This window comes from Eretmochelys imbricata, chromosome 4 (genome assembly GCF_965152235.1).
Source record: "Eretmochelys imbricata isolate rEreImb1 chromosome 4, rEreImb1.hap1, whole genome shotgun sequence".
NCBI classification, from domain to species: Eukaryota; Metazoa; Chordata; order Testudines; family Cheloniidae; genus Eretmochelys; species Eretmochelys imbricata.
The window spans coordinates 140232451-140251656 of record NC_135575.1 but is presented as its reverse complement, the minus strand read 5'-3'; the positions used below and the strand labels follow the sequence as shown (position 1 = coordinate 140251656).

The window sequence follows — 19206 nt, the reverse complement described above, 5'->3', positions numbered from 1 at the left end:
AGATATTATAGTGATGGGGCCACATAAGTACCATAGGTAGAGTGGGAACTTCTCTATACCACTGCTAGCCCTTCCCTGGGTTTTGGCCCCTTCTTTTCACCTATGCTCCTCACATCTCCCTCTTTTCTAAATGTAAACTTGGCTCAGAGGGCTTGGCTGTATTTCTTCTGAGTCCCCTGCAGACTCAGGGGGTGGGGGGATTTCTTCAGCATCCCCCATCCCCTGCAGTGGGATTCCTGTTTTACAGGTTCATCTAAAGACTTCCAGATCTTTAATTTAATTACCAGCCCTTTCTTATCTTAATCACCCTGCCTCTGTTTGGCTTCCTGCCCCAGGGGCACAGGCTGGGAGAAGCACCTCTCTGCAGAACTCACATTCCACACTAATGCTGTGCAGTTAAGAGCTCTGCCTGGGAGCATACCTCCTGTACGAAACTCAGAGGGGGGCAGGAGCACCCCCTTGTTCCCACCTAAATGGCACCCCTACCATGGAGCTACCTGGTACCTCTCCCTGGACTCTCCAGGGGTCGGGAGTCAGCTCGACACAGTGCTTCCTTCCCTGTGTAAAGTCCTCCCGCAGGGTGGAACCTGGAGAGGGCAGGGAGAGATACTGTGCAATTGTGCAAGTGAGCTGTAGCTCACGAAAGCTCATGCTCAAATAAATTGGTTAGTCTCTAAGGTGCCACAAGTACTCCTTTTCTTTTTGCGAATACAGACTAACACGGCTGTTACTCTGAAACCTGTGCAATTCTGACACCTGGGCTGCAACCCCACTCCCACCATTGCCTTGCCCACAGTGTCTCCTTGCAGCCCACAGCTCCTTACCTCCTATGTGGTCCTTTGCACAGGCAGGTTTGCAGGGCTGCAGCACCAGAAGGAAGCTCCAGGAGTTGCTGAGCACTGGCCGCAGGCAAATTTGCGGGACTGCAGGCAAGGGAGGCACATCCCAGTACTTCTTTTGCTGGGTGCAGCCTTGCAAATCTGCCTGTAGTTGGGGCCTTTCTTCCACAAGATGTTCTTAATAAACACATGCTGTTGCCAATATCCGAATCCCTTAACATTAAAGTCATTGGGACAGGACTAGTTGTTAGTATCCAGGTTGCTATTAAGTAGAATTTGCTGCAGATAGTTTGTATTAATGGCACAATGAATTAAAGTGATCACATTAGTAGATGGACAGGACAGAAACTGGATAAAATCTGATTAGATATCCTTGAGTTCTGTTTGGGGAAAAGCCTGTCCGTTTTACTGGTCCTTCCATTTTCTCCTCATTTTAACCCCTTTCTTGAGGATGACTGGCCAAAACCCCTTTTGAGTCATTCTGTGTCTCCTTAATCATTTGAGAGAAATCACAGTTGAATGGCATGAGGCACTCTCTCGTTCCCCAGGGCCCTGTCTGATATTCCAGCCCCATGGACGCTAATATGGATTGATCAATCTTTATGAGTAGAGCTGGTTGTGAATTTTTCAATAAGACATTTTTTGTCAGAAAATGTTAATTCTTGAAAATTGACATTGGGAATATTTCTTGGGTCCAGGATGTGATTTCTGGTGAGTGTGTGAGACCTTAGTTCCTTAAAAAGAAAAGGAGTACTTGTGGCACCTTAGAGCTGTAGCTCACGAAAGCTCATGCTCAAATAAATTGGTTAGTCTCTAAGGTGCCACAAGTCCTCCTTTTCTTTTTGCGAATACAGACTAACACGGCTGTTACTCTGAAACCTGTCATTATGCAAGGCACTTAGTTCCTTAGTAACCTAGTGACTAGGGCACTCACCTGGGTTGTGAGAGATCCAGATTCAAATCTCTCCTCTACCTGAGTTCCATGCATGGATTTGAACCTGGGTCTCCCGCATCCCAGGTGAGTGCCCTGGCCACTAGGCTACTGGCTATGCTGGAGTGGAGATGTCTTTCATGTTTTTTTTATTAAAGTGTAGAAAAGGTCTTGTTCTTGTTCTAATGTGAAACAAAACATTCTGAAACTTCGAATTTTTTTCTAAAACTGAATGAATGGTTTTTGGCTAGCTCTACTTTTGAGCAGTTATGATTGTGTTGTAGGGATGAGGTCTTAATTCTCTTTTCACTAAGGCCAGTTTACATTGTTCTGGCTATACAAAGGGGCCTTAAAATTTTAGCCTATTGCATTTTACATTTCACTAAAACTCTTGTCCTAGAGAGTCTTTGTTCAGAAGGAAAACAAATGATTCTTCTTGTGTGATGTTGGTAAGGAGTGTACTCTGTTTTAAAAAAATGTGCGTTTCAAGACATAGATGCATGCAGTCTCCTTGCAATGTTGTCAGTATTTAGGTTACATGACACAAGAATCCAGGCATGAGGAAGGAAAAAAGTATGTTGTATCCCAGTGCCAAGTGTCACTGTTTCATTACTGGTTAATAACATGTGATTTAAGACTTTGTGGATTCAGCTGGAATTGATCTTCCAATGAATGTTGAAGAACTATTGTATGCACCGTGGATTGAAGCTCATAGAAGAATGATTATCAAAAGCAAATAAGGCATTTAATAATTCAGGGTGAAGACAAAAATGTAAGAAATCTGTGGCAGTCTCCTAACTGTTGCAACCCCTGGTGTTCATTTCAGGCCTGGCCTATTTTATATCCTCGTTGAAAAATATTTGAAGTCCTAACTTGGAAGATTTTTAAAACGAATACTGTGTAGGGTATTCATTTCTAAACAATATATAGTTGTCACATTTTTTAACTATTAACAAAAATGAGACCTATGAATACAAAGAGAGTTAGAGGGTCCTAACTGGTGGAAAACACTGACATGCTCATTAGAACCATAGTAGTTATATTTCCAAACCATTATTTATAGGGATATAATAATAATTTTTTTAATGTAAATTACCCTGTTTTTAAGGATTTAAAATATCTGCTTGAACTATTTGGGTAGTACCTTCAGATGTATGTGTTGCTAAATCCTAGTTGTTTGCTCTCATGTAGAAGTCCTATCTTTAAGCTTGTTTCTTTTAGGCGGAAAATAAGCTTGTTTCTTTTAGGCAGAAAATGTTGGTGTTGAAAATAAATGTTACCAGAGAAACATTTTCTTTTTCTTTTCTTTTCTCTTCCAGAGGAACCTCTGATGTTTCTGATGCTTCTGAGCAGCATTCAAAGCCTTTGCAGATCAGTGAAGCTGTGCAGCTGGCAGCCACTGAAATACCTTCAGACTTAGTCAGTGGCTGCTTGACCCTGCCCGAGCATCCACTTGCAGTCAGCACTGTAGAACCTTGTGATGTCAGCTGCACCAGCTATTTGTCTCAGCACCCCATTTGTCTTTCTGGACAGATACCTGTGGAGAGGAAGGAGAAGGCTGAAGATCAAAATTGTAAACTTGGTATTAACAAGTCTTTCATCCCTAATAGAGATGAAAATTTAACAGACCCAAACAGAAAAATGCTGCTAAACGAGCCAGAAACAGTACAGCCTACAGAAGTATTTGCTGCAAAGGAAGCCACTAGTGGTTTTGTAAATAATAACTTCTTTTTAGACAGCAATGTGCCAGCTCCTCTCCTCCTTGAGCGTCTGGAAAAAGAAATAGGATTATCGAGCCATGGTGGGTTCTCATCTTCAGAAAGCTCTTCATGCAAGAGCATATCGGCTAGGGACCCAGGGAAAAACAAAACAATGCAGCGAGTAGGAAATATTGAGCTTTCTGACAGGGAGTCAAAAGTGTTTGTAAGAGAATCACATCAGAAGCTGGAAGAAGAAAAGTGTGTTCCTGAGCTTGACTCCTCCAATATGTTTTCTGATGTTTTGAGGAGAGAACCTTTTAAAAATTCCAATGCCCCAGATGTGTTTTCTGCAAAGCCTTCAGAAATGTTCATGTTGTCCAAGGGACATAGTTCAGATCTGAATGACTCTGGCAGATTGTGGTTCTCTGGTGTTACTATGGAGCCCCTGGGAACCATTCTAGATGAGCAGCAAAAACAACTGTTTTCTAAAATGTCTGGGAAACAGGAAGAGGAGCCTCTCTCTGCTATGTCCAAAACTAGTGTCAAGAACAGCGCATCTGACCAGCCAGTCACAGCTAGTGTAGAATCTGGTGGAACATGCAGTGAGAAGAATACTGTTGTGGAAATCCCGTCTGGAATTAACAGAAGTGAATTAACTCTTTCAGACTTCACCATAGAAAGGGGACATAAAAATACAGGCATTTCACCTTTATTTAATCTTCCTATAGATGATGGTTCATTCTTTGGACATTTAGCTCAACCAATCTATCAGTCCACCCCGGGGATATTTGTAAGCAGAAGTGAGAAGCAGGAAGTACCTGGTAAGCCCCTTCCTATCAGATCAAATCTTCAGGCTTCTCTTACTTGTTTAAATGAAGAAACTTCTAGGAACTCATCTACAGATACACTTGTTTCTTCTGCTGAGAAGCATCATGCATTCCAGAGTGGACAGGAAACAAACAGTGAAAGTTGTGAGTCCTTAAGAACAGTGTATCCTCGTACTGGAAGAATCCAGTCTCTCCCTACCCTTAATTTCATGGAAAAGGTAGGAGCTTGGAACGTGAACCAGCCAATGGAGAAGATACCTGATGCTTTGGCTTTATGTGGCTTGAGTGGAGTTTCTCCAAGGAAGAAAGCCTACAGTGCAATTGCTGATTCCTTAAATCATATTTTATCAAAGCAGAGCAGCAGCAGTGGTAACCTCAAGAGTGGTTTAGCTGCACCCTTTGGCGGGACGGGTTCAATGACCAGTTTGCATTCCTGTGATAAGTCAGCACATGCTTCACCACTTATCAGGTCTCAGTCTGACAACTCAGTACATGTTATCAGCAGAGAGGCTTCACAGATTGAAGTTGTTCAAGCAACAAACCCAGATGAAGTTGTTCAGCCTACAGAAGACAAGAGCAGAGTTTCTGGAATGCCTGAAATTAGAGAAAGTGGTGCTCAGTTAGGAGACTCCACAACCCCACAGTTTACAGCTGTTCTTGTCACTACTGGGTCCAGTGGTGGTGGTGGTGATGACGATAATAATAGCATAGGACAAAATTCAGATCAAAATGTCTTCATTTCCAGTGAAAGGGTTGCTCAACTTCTCAGAGAGGAGGAATGCTATCCAAGTGGTGAGCAAGAGAAACACAATGGTCTTGAAAACAATACCAGACAGTCACATGGTCCAGAACTCTCTACTAGCCAGATTGGTATGGATCATTTCAATGACATTTCTCCAGATAGTTTAAACCTCCTGGCTAGTTCACAGGCAAGTAGCCATGTTGACTTGACCTCTGCAAGCTCTTCTTCAGTAGTTGCCAGGGATTTTTTCACCAGTTTAGAAGGGGATAACGTCATTCCTTTCTTGGCTCCTACTTTGAAAACTCCAGATAAAAAAGACATAAATATTGAAGAAAGAATACCGGTAAGATATTGCTTGTAATTTTGCCACTTTTCTTTAGGTTTAGTCATAGGAAGACTGAGCGGCCTCAACTTGTGTTAAAAGAAATAGGAGTTGAAGGTGCTTGAACATCACAAGAAAGAGCCCATTGTATGGAGAGACTGATGTAGTTATAGAAGCTTTTAATATCCCATGTGTGGTAAGAATATTTGGTGCTACAGCTACAGACTTCTTCAGCTTAGATGTTAGCTAATATGATTTAGTTTCTAAATAAGGTAACTGAGCCAAGTAATTTTAAAGGACTCCTTCACTGAAGATAACTTTAAAATATATACAACTAAAATCTTCTAAACCCACTTTCTCCTACAATGTTTTCTTACACTCTTTCTGCAGTCAGGGTAAAATTTATTACTGACTAACATGGCCATGGCACCATTGAAATGGAGTTGTGCCTGTTTATGGCAGTAGTGAATTTGTCCCATAATGTTGAATCAGTATTTTAAGTACTCATTGTTGATCTGGAAGTAATACACTTTTAGGGTATATTTCAACAAGACAGTGGAAATGCCTGGGCAATGGGTTTAGGGAGGATGGTCCATGTGTAGAGGGTAGCATGGAGGCAGGACTGGGAAAAGGATATATATGGCGTATTAAGGCTGGTGACAGTGGCTGAATGTAGAAGGTAAGAATAAAAGCAAAAGGAGACAAGGTCAGTGATATAGGTTGGGGTTGAGCGAAGCAGAGCCTTGAAATAAAGGACAAGGTGCTAGAATTTCTGTTTGCAGTGCAACGGCAAGCCATTTATGACCTTCCAGTCTCTTCCACGTAAGCAGACTGTGATGTCCCAAATGTCAGGTTTTGATTCTACCACAGACCCTGGGGAAAAGCTAGGATGCAAGAGAGAGAACTTTTCACACACCCACACATCTTCAATAATAGCCAAAGCAACACGGAAAATTCCTGGCGAAGCAGATGGCTTCTTCTATAAATATTATTTCTTCTTTAAGTTTGCCCCAGTGTAAAAGTCTTAAACAACTGATGATTAATACACACACACACACACACACACACACACACAAAAATGATAGCCATTCTGCCTACAGTTCCTTACATAAAGACCAATGGGATCTTATTTTGCTAATCCAGTCTCCCCTCCCTCTCTTTTCAGAGTGGCTAGATATAGGATGGCTGCCAGATTAGGTGGCAGCCATGTTAACACTTGCCTTTGCTGATAGCTGATGAGTGTTAGTGAAAATTAAATGCAGATGTATGTTAATGATGGACTTTATAATTCAGAATAAGTGGCTCCTCTTCTTGCAAAATGATTTCTGTAATAACAATTTAGTCTTTGGAATCAGACTTTTACTCTTATTTTCCTTGAAAATTCCTTGAAATTTACACTGGGAAATAATCTTAGAACAGCTTCTGTGTGCATATAAAGCTATTCTCAGTTGCCTAGGAAGATAAATATTGAAAGAAAGATGTGTGAAATTTATTAAAGGTAAGAATCAGAGACTACAAACTATCTCTGTTCTAAATAGAATTAGCATTTCCCCTTTAATATTCGTTTTGAGGAATTCTCTTCTCATAAATCACTGACAGGACTCAGGAGGTTTGATCATGCATTTGGCTATTAATATGTATGTCTATAATACAATAATAGAAATAGAGATGGAAAAGATCTATAAAGTCATTTTGTTCATTCCCCAGCCAGTGCAGAATGTATAATACAGATGAGGCGAAATTTAAACCGTCCTTATGAGAAGGAATCAGATAAAGCTTTGCTTAACTGGCAAGTGTCTTCACTGGTGTTGCAGACTTTGTGAGAGAGGGGGAATCATTTTCCTAGCTGATCCGGGGAGGTCCCTTGAATCTGTTATAGTAGCATATTCAGAATATTTGCTTTTTCTTTTCTCCCTTTATTTGGGGTAGGAGCTGGAGTGACAAGGCAATTTGATTTCTCCTCTGATCTTTAGGTTGACTAGGGAAGAGAATTGGTCAGTTCCTCTCCAATTTGACAGGTTTCAGAGTAACAACCGTGTTAGTCTGTATTCGCAAAAAGAAAAGGAGGACTTGTGGCACCTTAGAGACTAACCAATTTATTTGAGCATGAGCTTTCGTGAGCTACAGCTCACTTCATCAGATGCATACCGTGGAAACTGCAGCAGACTTTATATATACACAGAGAATATGAAACAATACCTCCTCCCACCCCACTAATTTGAATTCAGTGTGAGAAGAGGAAGAAGTTACTTAAGGTAATCTGACTCTTCATGAGTCACTGATCTGATAAAATCACTTAGAATGGTGTAGAGCTGCAGACAAGGGATTAGACAAATGTGAAATATCAAGTCAACAGATTTACAAAAAGTTTTAATAAAAAACCCCAACAGTTTCTTCAGAAAGCTTTTGTATTTTCTAAAGAGCAAATCCAAGTGATGATCTTGAAGAAACTTTCCAGCAATCACAACGGGTATGCTGCAGCTGGTTCGATATAAAAATGGGGTTATCTCAAGTGCTCTCTTTAGAGTCAAACTGTTCTTGTTTAGTAGGGACAGAACATAAGAACATCATGAAGAAAGAAAGAGATAATAGGACAGAAAATATCGTATTACCTTTAAATAAATCCATGATACGCCCACATCTTGAATACTGCATGCAGATGTGGTCTCCCCATCTCAAAAAAGATATTTTGGAAAAGGTACAGAAAGGGGCAACAAAAATTATTAAGGGTATGGAACTGCTTCCATGTGAGGAGAGATTAATAAGACTAGGACTTTTCAGCTTGGAAAAGAGATGAGTAAGGGGGGGGTATGATAGAGGTCTATAAAATCATGACTGGTTTGGAGAAAGTAAATGAGGAAGTGTTGTTTACTCCTCACAACACACAAGAACTAGGGGTCACCAAATGAAATTAATAAACAGCAGGCTTAAAACAAACAAAAGGAAGCATTCTGTTGCCAGTGCAGGCTTGTACCATGTAATGCTTTCACAACTGCTTTGTCCAATAAGACATTTAAACAGTTCCAGCAATGGGGCTTCCATCACTTTCCTTTGGAGACTGTCCCATGGTGTAATTGGAATGTTAAGGAATTTTTCCTGATGCCCAGCCCAAGTTTTAAGGTATTTTTTGGACAGGAGGAGGGTATGTTCCCTTGTGCCATGTTCTCATTTTGATAGAAAGGGCTATTAAACCAAAGCCTCATTTTTTCCTTCCAGATTTTAATTAGTAACCATTTTAAAGGAATACTATCAAGGGAAGGAGGCCTAAAATTAAGACCAAGTGGAGGGATGGCTTGATGTGTAATAAATGCAATGGTCTTGGTTTGTTGTTGGTACATCTGCTGGAGAACAGGTTGAAACAAACTTTTCAAGGGCAGGGGGATGTTGAAAATAGAAACTTTGTGTGTTTTGGAGATGGTGGTTGGGGTAGGTTAAAATCTGAGTTCCTTTATAATAGTACCATATATATTTATTGCTTTCTTTGTTCCATGTCCCCCCTTTGTGTCAGATGTATCTTCGTAATCTTGGCATTGATCAGTCACCTTCAGCTATACTGACTCCATTTGTACCCAGAGGACCAATCAGGGAGGTTGAATTTTCCCCATCAGAGCTCAGAACATTGAAGGAATCCACTGACACCTTAACAAAGCACGTCCAGCTATCTGAAGGTATGGGGAAAGGCAGAGGCATGCTACAAAAATCTTAGAGAACAGAACACTTCATGCACTTGGTTATTTCTCCTCAGTGAGGGGTGTTTCCGTGCCAATTACCAGCTTTCTGCCTCCAGTAGTTTTGAAAGTAGAGCTGTTCACAAAAGTGTTACAAGGATATTTTCATAATGGGAAAAGTGTATCTTTGTTTCTCTCTTTCTTTAGTTTCTCTGGTGCAATATGTGACTAGGGTACAGGTAGACAGTCATACCCAGTTGTCTAAATACAACCAATCCAGAGGCCCAAAATTGGGGATATAGCCAGGAGTGAGTCCACCTCAAAACAAAAATTGTTGAGGACTAATAAATACATGATTCTGTGACCTAGTAGGTGGGGCAAATGAAAGCACATTCAACTAGATCTATGGCAACTTCCATAGCATGCCTTCACAGTGAATTGTTTGTTGAAATATACATTGCTGCTGGTTAGAGAACTGCATAAGTCTTTATGCAACATTTCCTCCTTGATCTGGCATCCAGATCTCGTACCCAATTCAGGAGAGCAGTCTTGCAATCTCTTTACAGCTAATACTTTTCAGACCAACTCCTTGAAGGTCACTACTGCTTGTCTTCCCAGGAGTCTCTGCATTGAGTTGATTTGCCTTTCTGAGCCAAGGTGGCTGGATGCAACTCTCTCCCATGCATATATCAATCAGGCACTCTGTTTTTATTTTACTTATTTTTTAAAGTATCATGAGTGTTTCTCTACATATCCTTAGGATTTCAGATCTGATGAGTACTCTCATTTTATTGCTCTGCAAAGAATACACATCAAATTAGAATATCTCAGCACTTAGACATTTAGATTCATAATGTTTCTAGTTATTTGAAAGTTTCCTTAGTGTACATAAATCCTAGAAGTTTGTACCAAATGATCAAAAGGCTTTATTTCAGTAAACCATGATCATAAACAGTTTTAGTAGAAGCCATATTCTTGTATATTTTCTTATATAGGTTCTTATATATTTTCTAGAATAATCACCTTTTAGGAGGCCTTTGGAACAAGGCAGATATTCTACACTGAGGTGAATGTTTCCCATAACCCTTAATTAATCTTTTTCCCTCTCCCCAGGTTCTCTGTCTGCATTTGACGTTACTCAGATAAGCTTTAACTCTGGTGCTTCCACACTCGGCATGTCTATACCAATGGGTTCAGAAGCTGGCCCTGATACTCCATTACCCACTGAGCTCTCACTTCAGTTCTCAAGATCTTCCAAAGACAAACCACTGAGTCAATGCAGTATTGCCTACCATCAGCTGGAGCTACCTGCTGCACACTCCACCAAAGGCGGCTCAGAATCTTCTGCTGTTTCAAAATCTGTTGAACTGAGCCAGATACTTCATACGGTTCCAGCTGGCTCTGACTTTGAAGAGGGTCACACTCTTGTTTCAAAACGTGTTCAAAAGCTGATAGATAAATTTGAGTCTAGGGATATTGGCCTCAGCCTAGAGAAGTTGTCCGCTAGTCCTTTGGCTGGAGATGCAGATGAAATGGATGTTGGTGGAGAACCACTGTCTTCAAATGTAGATGCCTCAGTTAATGATTTAAATAAGGATCAAGGAAATGATTCCTTCATTGAATCCAACACATTGAAAGAGATCCAGAAACTTTTAGTAGAGGCAGAAAATATAGCTCTGACTCAGTTTGATCCTGTCCCTTCTGTTGCCCCTTTCCAAGAAGTCGGCGACTTTTCATCAGTGCCAATTGAAAAGGATGGTTCTGAAGATTCCAGATTAGCAAAGGAGATCAGTCCAGCACTTCAGAGAATATTATCGTGGGATGAGTCCTTGACCAGAAGAAGCATGCAAGAAGATAGTTCGCTAATGAAGACCCTGAATCCCCACAGGCGCAGTTTAAAATGGGAAAGCTCTCTTGCTATTGATTTACCCACCAAGGAAGAAATTGTGGAAGAGACGACTAAACCAACACAGCAGGGAGCTATGGAAGCTTGTGGCGTAGCAAAATCCATAGGGAGGTCAGAACCGGAGGGTTGCAGTAGTGCAACAGTAGATAAAAACTTGCCTGCTCTCATGGCTCTTACAAAGAGTAGTACAAGTAGTAAATCAAGCATTGAAAGGGTTTTAGAACTGTGGAATCCTTCTGCCACGGAGCCCTTAGGCAGCATCACCAGTGACCTTGGGGATTTTCAGCATGCCTTGGCTAAAACTAAAACCAATGTGGCTGGCAGCGAAGAGGGAGATGGCATTCGAGAGAGCGATGATAGTAGCAGTGTAGATTCACTAGCTGCCCGTGTCAAAAGTCTTCTGAAAAATGAATCTCCTGTGCTACATGCAACACAAATACTAAAAAGTGCGGAGAAAGAGGAGAGAAAAGCTCGTGGTAAGAAGCAAATCACTATCTAAAATGACTGATGGGTTTTACGCAAGACGTGAGAACACTGAATCCTACTTTGATGAATATAATAGAGGCTGCTTTAAAAATTCTTTTGGGATGCAGCAGATTGGTTATGGGATATATGGAGCCTTCCATTTTGGTGTCACCATTTTGAATTAGGCATTGGTGATGGTGACCGAATCTTTACCCTCTGAGATTCAGGTATCCTTATCACAATTTGCACTAATTGGCACCCTTGTTGGCTGTCTGGTCAGAGAGGCGAAGGAATGAATGGCTATGAAGACTATTACTTTTTCACACCTAGAAAGGCCATTCCAGATCAGGATTGAGTTATACTGGCACAGTGATGTGGGGAAGCTTGCATCAACTCTGCCCTGTGGGTACGTGAGACTTCTGTCCCAGAGTTTTTGATCTGCAGTCTTCTTACAGATTAATAGCTTTGTACTCTGTCCCAGCTTAGAATAAACTATAGTATTACATAGATTTAAAATTATATGCAAAACTCCATGGAATTAAAACACTGAATTTGCCAGGTAAAAATGCCATATTAGTAAACTATAGAGGAAGGTGGTCTTCCAAAACCAGTTGAAAATAGTCATGCATTTGCTATTGAGGTTACTTTTCATGTAGTTTAAAGTTAGAGACTTCCCCTTCCCCTGCTCATTCCTGGAAATTGAGATAATTACCCTTGAATACGTAAGTGTCAAAATAATTCATAGACGGCACCAAATTGTTGATACTAGACCATTGGGCTGGATTACCTTAACTTGTGATTTGAACTCTTAACATGGTTGTTGATTCTGTATATCTTTAAAGGAAGCTATTTCATATGACTGTTTTCTGTTTGTGTAGATAGATATTCTTGCTGTCCTAGGTTAAAAGACATTTGGTAGGAAAATGTTACTTGACTCTGGATCGAGAGATGATTGTGTTATGAGGATTAGGCAGTGGGTACATGAGAAAGTGTATGGGGAAAAAGGTTGATATCCCTTAAAGGGATAGACAGGAGCCTGCAGCCTGGGGATAAATAACAAGACCCTGCCTTGGTCTAGGGGCTGAGTTATATAAACAGGAAGTAGAGCTGGGGTGAAAGAGGGGAGAAGAAGCCAGGAAGGTTGCACTGGGTGGTAATTGCTCCCTGAGGCGCCTGGAGCCAAACTTGGCCCAATTCTGAGACTTGGGTGTGTACTGTGAGATTGGGAGCCCTGAACCTGGGCTTGATGAATTTATTGTTGTGGTGATTCCTGGACTGAGAACTGTTTGATGTAATGATACCTGCCCTGAAGCCTTATTAAAATGTGCTTAATGTATGTTGGCTTCTCCTTGCTCTGGGTTGTTAAAGTGGAAGCTATTGCTGCTTCACTTGGGAAAATTACAGGTGGGGCCCAGCTGCAGCAACACATTAGGTTGCAAGGGAGTGCTCAGACAGTACCTGCACCTTTACAGTGCATCATTCAGGTAGGTTCTCACTTACTGTCATTAGAAGGTGTCATAATAGTCAATTTAAATTTAGTCCTATTCCTAGTCATTCTATCTTGTATGGTATTTCTGATACTAATGTATGTTCCCACCCAATCCTGATAATTAGCATATAGCACGCTTTCTCTCTAAAATTAAAATGGCATCATAAAGGGATTGGCTCTCTGTTTTATGTTTTCTGTTCACAGCATGGGTGAAGCTGAAGCTGACTAGCCAGCCTCAGGGTTCTGTGTCAGATCTGAATGAAGAGGACAGGCAGAGAATAGACGAGATCAAGACAGAGCTGCTTCTGAGTGCCAGGAAGTCTGTGTTAGCCAAGGTATAAAGGAGATGATAAAGCTAATTTAGGGGAAATTTTGGAAGGGGACAAATGCTACAGATTTTTTTATTTTGGTGTGGTGATTGTCTTATATCCACTGACTCAGTGTATTTTACAGTGATATCTGACCACCAATGATGATTTACCATATAAGTGTTGGTGACATTTAATGAAATGTAATTCTCCATGTAGCTTGAAATGTAGAGGAAATAGTGTGATAAATTTGATGATAACTTGCCACTGTCACTGCTGTATATTCTGTTCAGAACACTTCTGATTCATATATTTCCGTATACTGCATCCTGAGTGGAATTGATGAGTAAGCTTGACAGAGTATATTGTCTCCAATCTGCCCTTGAATTTCTATTTGTTTTCAGCGTTTGTCTGAACTAGTGTTAGCTATGCCATGAGGACCTTGGAACTATGAGTGGCTGCCTCTGTGTCTGAAATCTTGATGGATCATTTAACGGAAAGTTTGCAAGCAAAAAGGGCAGAACGGGTGAAAGTATGGAGATGTTTGTCTGAAAAGCTAACAAATGGGTTGGTGAGGTTTGCTTGTTGGCAGAATGGAGAAGGCCAGGTTGATATGGGAATTGACAATAAATGACAAGTAGGGAGGGGCAGAATTGGCCACAGCCTTTAAGGTGAGCACAAGAAACTTTAATTTGAATCTGTGCTGATGACTTGTCCCTCACCTGCTGTCTCCCCAAGAAAAGCTCACATCTTTTAGTAGTCCACAAAGGCGTAGCGACAGTTATCTTATTCTGCTTTCTGATAAATTTTCCTGGGCCTGAGATCTCCAGTAGAAAAGGGAGCTGTGGAGGGCAAAAAATCACACAGCTGATATAAAAATAATTGATTGTGTCCTGAACTAAAGAATGTCATGGGTAATATTATCTGTGTGTTCTATGATTCATTAACTATTAACAGTGGGGATGATGCAGGGAACATTAACCTGGAAACGCTTGTTTTTTCTGGTAACTCTCGAAGTTTTTCTGATTTTGATATAAACCTTATATGGAGAACCTGACGAAATAAAATTCCAGACTTTCTCATAAATACAGAGGAAAGAGACCTCTGTGTCTCAAACTAAAGGTTAAGAGGGGAATCATGCAGATGTCCAAACTATGAGAGGGAGCAAATGGATGGATGATAAAAGATCTGTTTACTACCATACATAAGTCCAAACCTAGAGGTATTAGGTTGATTTCTTCAAGGTGCTGATTCAGCAAAGTACTTAAGTAAGAAAGTGCTTTGCTCAAATGTGGCCTAAAACACTGGCATAGAATAACAGTGTAGTTTTTTTTTGTTTTTTTTTTAAATCACAATTCTCCCTGAAAATTATCTGGCATTTCAATTAACACCTAAGCCTACTGTAACTGACAGATCCGAAAGACCAGATATTTTCTGTATTTTTTTACTTGATGCATTTGGCTGCACTCTGTACAATCAGTTTCTGTGCTTTCACTTATATTCAATCAGCTTGTTTCCCCTATCGTTTGTGTGGATCCTTCATACAGCAACAGATGAGAGAGAAATAGTTTGTTTAAAAAAAAAAAAAAAAAAGACAGTATGATTGTAAACTACAAAAATAATCATGGAGAGTCAGGCAGGTGTCACGCCTGGAACTTTCAGCTTACTTTGTGAAATTTACTAGATTTCATATTAACAGTGTTCTCACTGGATATTTGCATACCTCCATAAGGTCATGAGTAACCTATTGTGGGAGGTAATGTGCAATGATTTTCCCTCTTATATTTTCTTCAGACTCTCATCTTGCCAGGATGTAACTCTGACTGGGCAAGGGGGCTCACAAGCAGTTTACAAGCAGTTTTTAAGTGTGAAAATGTTGGGGGAAAATAGCAGGTTTTGGGGTTAGTGTTTTTTTTTTTTTTTTTTTTTGCTTTCTGCAATTCTAGAGCAGTGATGTTTCCTCACTGGCTTCAGCAATGCTGCAGTTTGTGTGGGGGGGGGTGTTTTTTTTTACACAGCTGTACATTTGATCTATACATCTAATAATGTCATATTCACTCCAATGACACTACTGGAAGTAGGCACCTCGTTCCCTGAACTCTGAACCTCTGCTACTTTGTCATAGGTACTGTTGCTCTTTTTTACACTGACAAATACATTCAGGTTGATTTTGAAACAGAGAAACCAGTCTAGAGAGAAGGTTGCGAAAGAGAAGTAGAAATGGGTTCTTTAAAAGATAATGGTTATAGGAAAAACTGACGGTTTGCAGGAAGGGTATATGGAACCTAGAAAGCATAAAATATCTAGAGATAGAAGAATGTGCCTGTTCTGAATTTCTTCTTCTAGATTTACTTTCATTATATGAATATTCCCATTGCAAAGCTCTGTAAGTGGATGTTTACAATTCGGCAATAAATATTCACTGTCTAAAACTCCTGTTGCTAAGCCAGATTGTGCTTTAAAAGTAAGGGCCTGAGTTGAGGATGGTACAGAGCTTCCCTGTCTTAGGGAGAGCTCAGAGAGTCATAAAGCAACCTGGAGCTCCCCAGCATGCAGGGAGAATGTACATTCTTGTACCATCCTTTAAGAGTATTATGTGCATCCAACTCTGACCAAGGTGGGGAGAGACTCAGGAAGGGAGACCATGGCTTTGCATCCTCCCAAACACTTTGCTGTGATGGTAATAGGAAGCAGTCTCTGTGTTTAGGAAAAGGCAGGCACTGCAATTGTTGCTGGCTCCTGTGACGCTTCCTGGGGGTACGCAGGGTTTTGAGGCATCTTGTTACCACCTGCCTTTAGAGTGAGGAAGCCTTGCCCATGCCTTCTGGGGTCAGCTCCCCAACTCCATGGGCAACACAAGCACTTCACCCTAAGTCTCCAAAGGTCCCACTGCTTCTCTACAGGTTAGCACACTTAACAAACCACCGAGCCTTGCAAGCATCTCCCTTGAATGTCCAGCCCCTGTTGCACTGGACACTCTCAGTATTCACACATCTGCTGCTTCCAAAGAAACACCAGGTACACCTCAGATCACTGCTCTGCTTAACGCACACCAGTTATATATGTTTCCAGAGAAATGAAGTAGAAGCTTATGTAACAGATCAGAGATTCAAGTATTATCAAGAAGTAGTATTGGAAACAAATGGCTACATATGAAATAAAATCATAACATGCATTCTAGAACCTAGACTTAATTAACAAGCTACTTTCATGTCTAAAGTATTGCTCACCAGTGCTTTACAGCTAGGCTGGCTGTGACCCTTCTTCCATGAGATGCAATATACTGTCACCTCCACAAGTGAGGGATCCTGTGTTTCTTTGCATTCCCTGACATACTAGCCTAATCCTTTGATTTCAGTCATAAACAGGACACCCATTCTCCCCCTCACCAACTGATATATATAAATTTATTTTATTCCCTGTAGATTTTTCTCTTGTAGATTTCACAATCTTTTGACTGATATCTGGTTCAGTATGCAAATAGGCATCCTTTTTTGAGGCATACAGTATACAATACTCTCGTGTCTAAACAGAGATAGAAGCATCTGTTGCCTCCTGTTGGAAAAGAACATGTAATGCCAGGTGGTGACGTGCCTCAGACAGGTTCTGTTGAGGCATCTGTTCAGGTAGAGGCTTGTCTCTCTGTGTGGTCATTGTGTGTTGCACAAGGTATGTCTGTTTGCATACGGAGTCATTAGCTAACCAAGACTGCAAAATCGGCAAGCAATGGTGAAATCTACAGGAAGGAACACACTGCAGGAGTCTGTCCAGCTTATGAATGAAGATCAGAGACTGTTTTGATATATCTGAGGTTTTGAAGAGATGCACAGTATTCTTTACCTACGTGAAAAGCTGGAAGCATGTTCTCTCATATGAAAAAAGGATCATAGCCAGGCCGGGCTGAAAAATGTTGGAAGGACTTTAGAGTTAAGTTTGCTTGATACGACATAAAAGTATCTAGTTAAATAAGTCTAGGTTATAGAATGCATGTTATGATTTTATTTTATACGTAATCATTGGATATTAGGAAAAACTTTTTCACTAGGAGCGTGGTGAAGCACTGGAATGCGTTACCTAGGGAGGTGGTGGAATCTCCATCCTTAGAGGTTTTAAGGTCAGGCTTGACAAAGCCCTGGCTGGGATGGTTTATTTGGGGATTGGTCCTGCTTTGAGCAGGGGGTTGGACTAGATGACCTCCTGAGGTCCCTTCCAACCCTGATATCCTATGTTTGTAATATATTCTATGATTTGTTTTCAATATTTTTATATGCTATCATTTGAATCTCTTCTCTTTGTTGAATAAATATTTCCTTGTTTTCACTATAAACATATCTAAGTGCTGTGTGTAAAATGGAGTGGTGATCTGATATGAAGCTGGTAAGCTGGAGTGTACTGCTTCTCTGGAAGCAGTGAATCTGTGAATACTGTGAGTGTCCAGTGGAGCAGGGTCTGGATACTCCAGGGAGATGTTCGGGGATTGGAGTGTGCCTATCGCTAACCTGCAGAGGGATATTGGAGCCTGTATATATTGGGAGTGGAGTATATGTGTTTCCCATGGTTGGTGGAGTCAGGGAGCTGATCTCCAGTAGGCACAAACAAGACTTCCTCACTCTGAGGGCAGGTGGTAGCAAGGTGCCTTACAATCCTGGGTACCCTGGGAAATGTCACAACAATGGATTCCACTTTCAACAGATTCTGGCAAATTTGGCCCCATCCTACGCAGTGACCAAGGTAAGGGACTTTGGCTGCTCTTATGTTACATTTTGACTGCAAGATCTGCATCTTTGATCTTCTTCAGGACAATCCCAAGTGGTTTTTATGATCTGTCCAGAACTTGGCAATGTCATCTATGTAGGCTAAAGCAAAATCCTGGACCCAGCTAACATCTGGTTAATGAGCCTCTGAAATTTGGCTCTTGCATTAATTAACTCAAAGGGCAACACTTGGGACTTTGAGTTCAGAATTGATCATGGAGGCATTTTTATTTTCTGCCCTTCACTGTGTAAGGGAATATTCCAGTACCCTTTTGTTAAATCCATGGTGCTCAGGAACTTTGCCTTGTGTAGCACAGGGGTGGGCAAACTTTTTGGCCTGAGAGCCACATCTGGGAATAGAAATTGTATGACCAGCCATGAATGCTCACAAAATTGGGGTTAGGATGCAAGAGGGGATGAGGACTCTGGTTGGGGATGTGGGCTCTGGGGTGGGGCTAGGGAGGAGGAGTTTGGGGTGTAGGAGGGTGCTCCAGACTGAGACTGAGGGGTTTGGTGGGAGGGAGGGGGATCAGGGCTGAGGCATGGGGTTGGGGTGTGGGCTCTGGGGTGGGGCTGGTAATGAGGGTTTTGGGGTCCAGGAGGGTGCTCTGGGCTGGGATTGAGGGGTTCAGAGGGCAAGAGGGGGATTGGGCTGGGGCAAGGGGTTGGGGCGCGGGGAGAGACTCAGGGGTGCAGGCTCTGGGTAGTGCTTACCTCAAGCGGCTCCCAGAAGCATCGGCATGTCACTTGTCCAGCTCCTATGTGGGGGAGCGGACAGGTGGCTCTGCACGCTGCCCCATCCGCGGGCACCGCCCCCGCAGCTCCCATTGGCTGCGGTTCCTGGCCAATGGGAGCTGCGGGGGCGGCTCTTGGGTGGGGGCAGTGTGCAGAGTGGAGCCCCCTGGCTGCCCCTTCGCATAGGAGCTGGAGAGGGGCCATGCCGTTGCTTCCGGGAGCCACGTGGAGCGGTGCCCGACCCTGCTCCCTGGCTGGAGCGCAGGAGCAGGGACATGTCTCTGCTTCCAGTAGCCGTGTGGAGTGTTCTCCGACCCCGCTCCCTGTCTGGAGCGTTGGAGTGGGGCAAGCCCCAGACCCCGCTCCCTAGCAGGAGCTCGAGGACCAGATTAAAATGGCTGACAGGCCAGATTCGGCCCGCAGGCTATAGTTTGCCCACCCCTGGTCTAGCATGTCACTGATTCTGGGCATAGAATGTGCATTAGGAACAGTGACAACATGAAGCTTTCTGTAACCAACA

At 42.0% G+C, this 19206-nt stretch overlaps 1 protein-coding gene across 3 annotated transcripts in view; it reads left to right on the top strand.

Annotated features, from left to right (window-relative positions):
* Positions 1–3335: 3335 nt before the first annotated feature.
* Positions 3336–19206, top strand: part of ALMS1 (ALMS1 centrosome and basal body associated protein) — a 69509-nt gene continuing 53638 nt past the window's right edge. For all 3 annotated transcript variants that reach the window (XM_077816043.1, XM_077816042.1, XM_077816041.1), the window contains exons 1-4: positions 3336–5382; positions 8870–9029; positions 10143–11411; positions 13094–13224. In XM_077816043.1, the coding sequence (XP_077672169.1) occupies positions 3412–5382; positions 8870–9029; positions 10143–11411; positions 13094–13224 (3531 nt within the window). In that variant the 5' untranslated portion in view covers positions 3336–3411. The remainder of the gene's footprint in view (positions 5383–8869; positions 9030–10142; positions 11412–13093; positions 13225–19206) is intronic.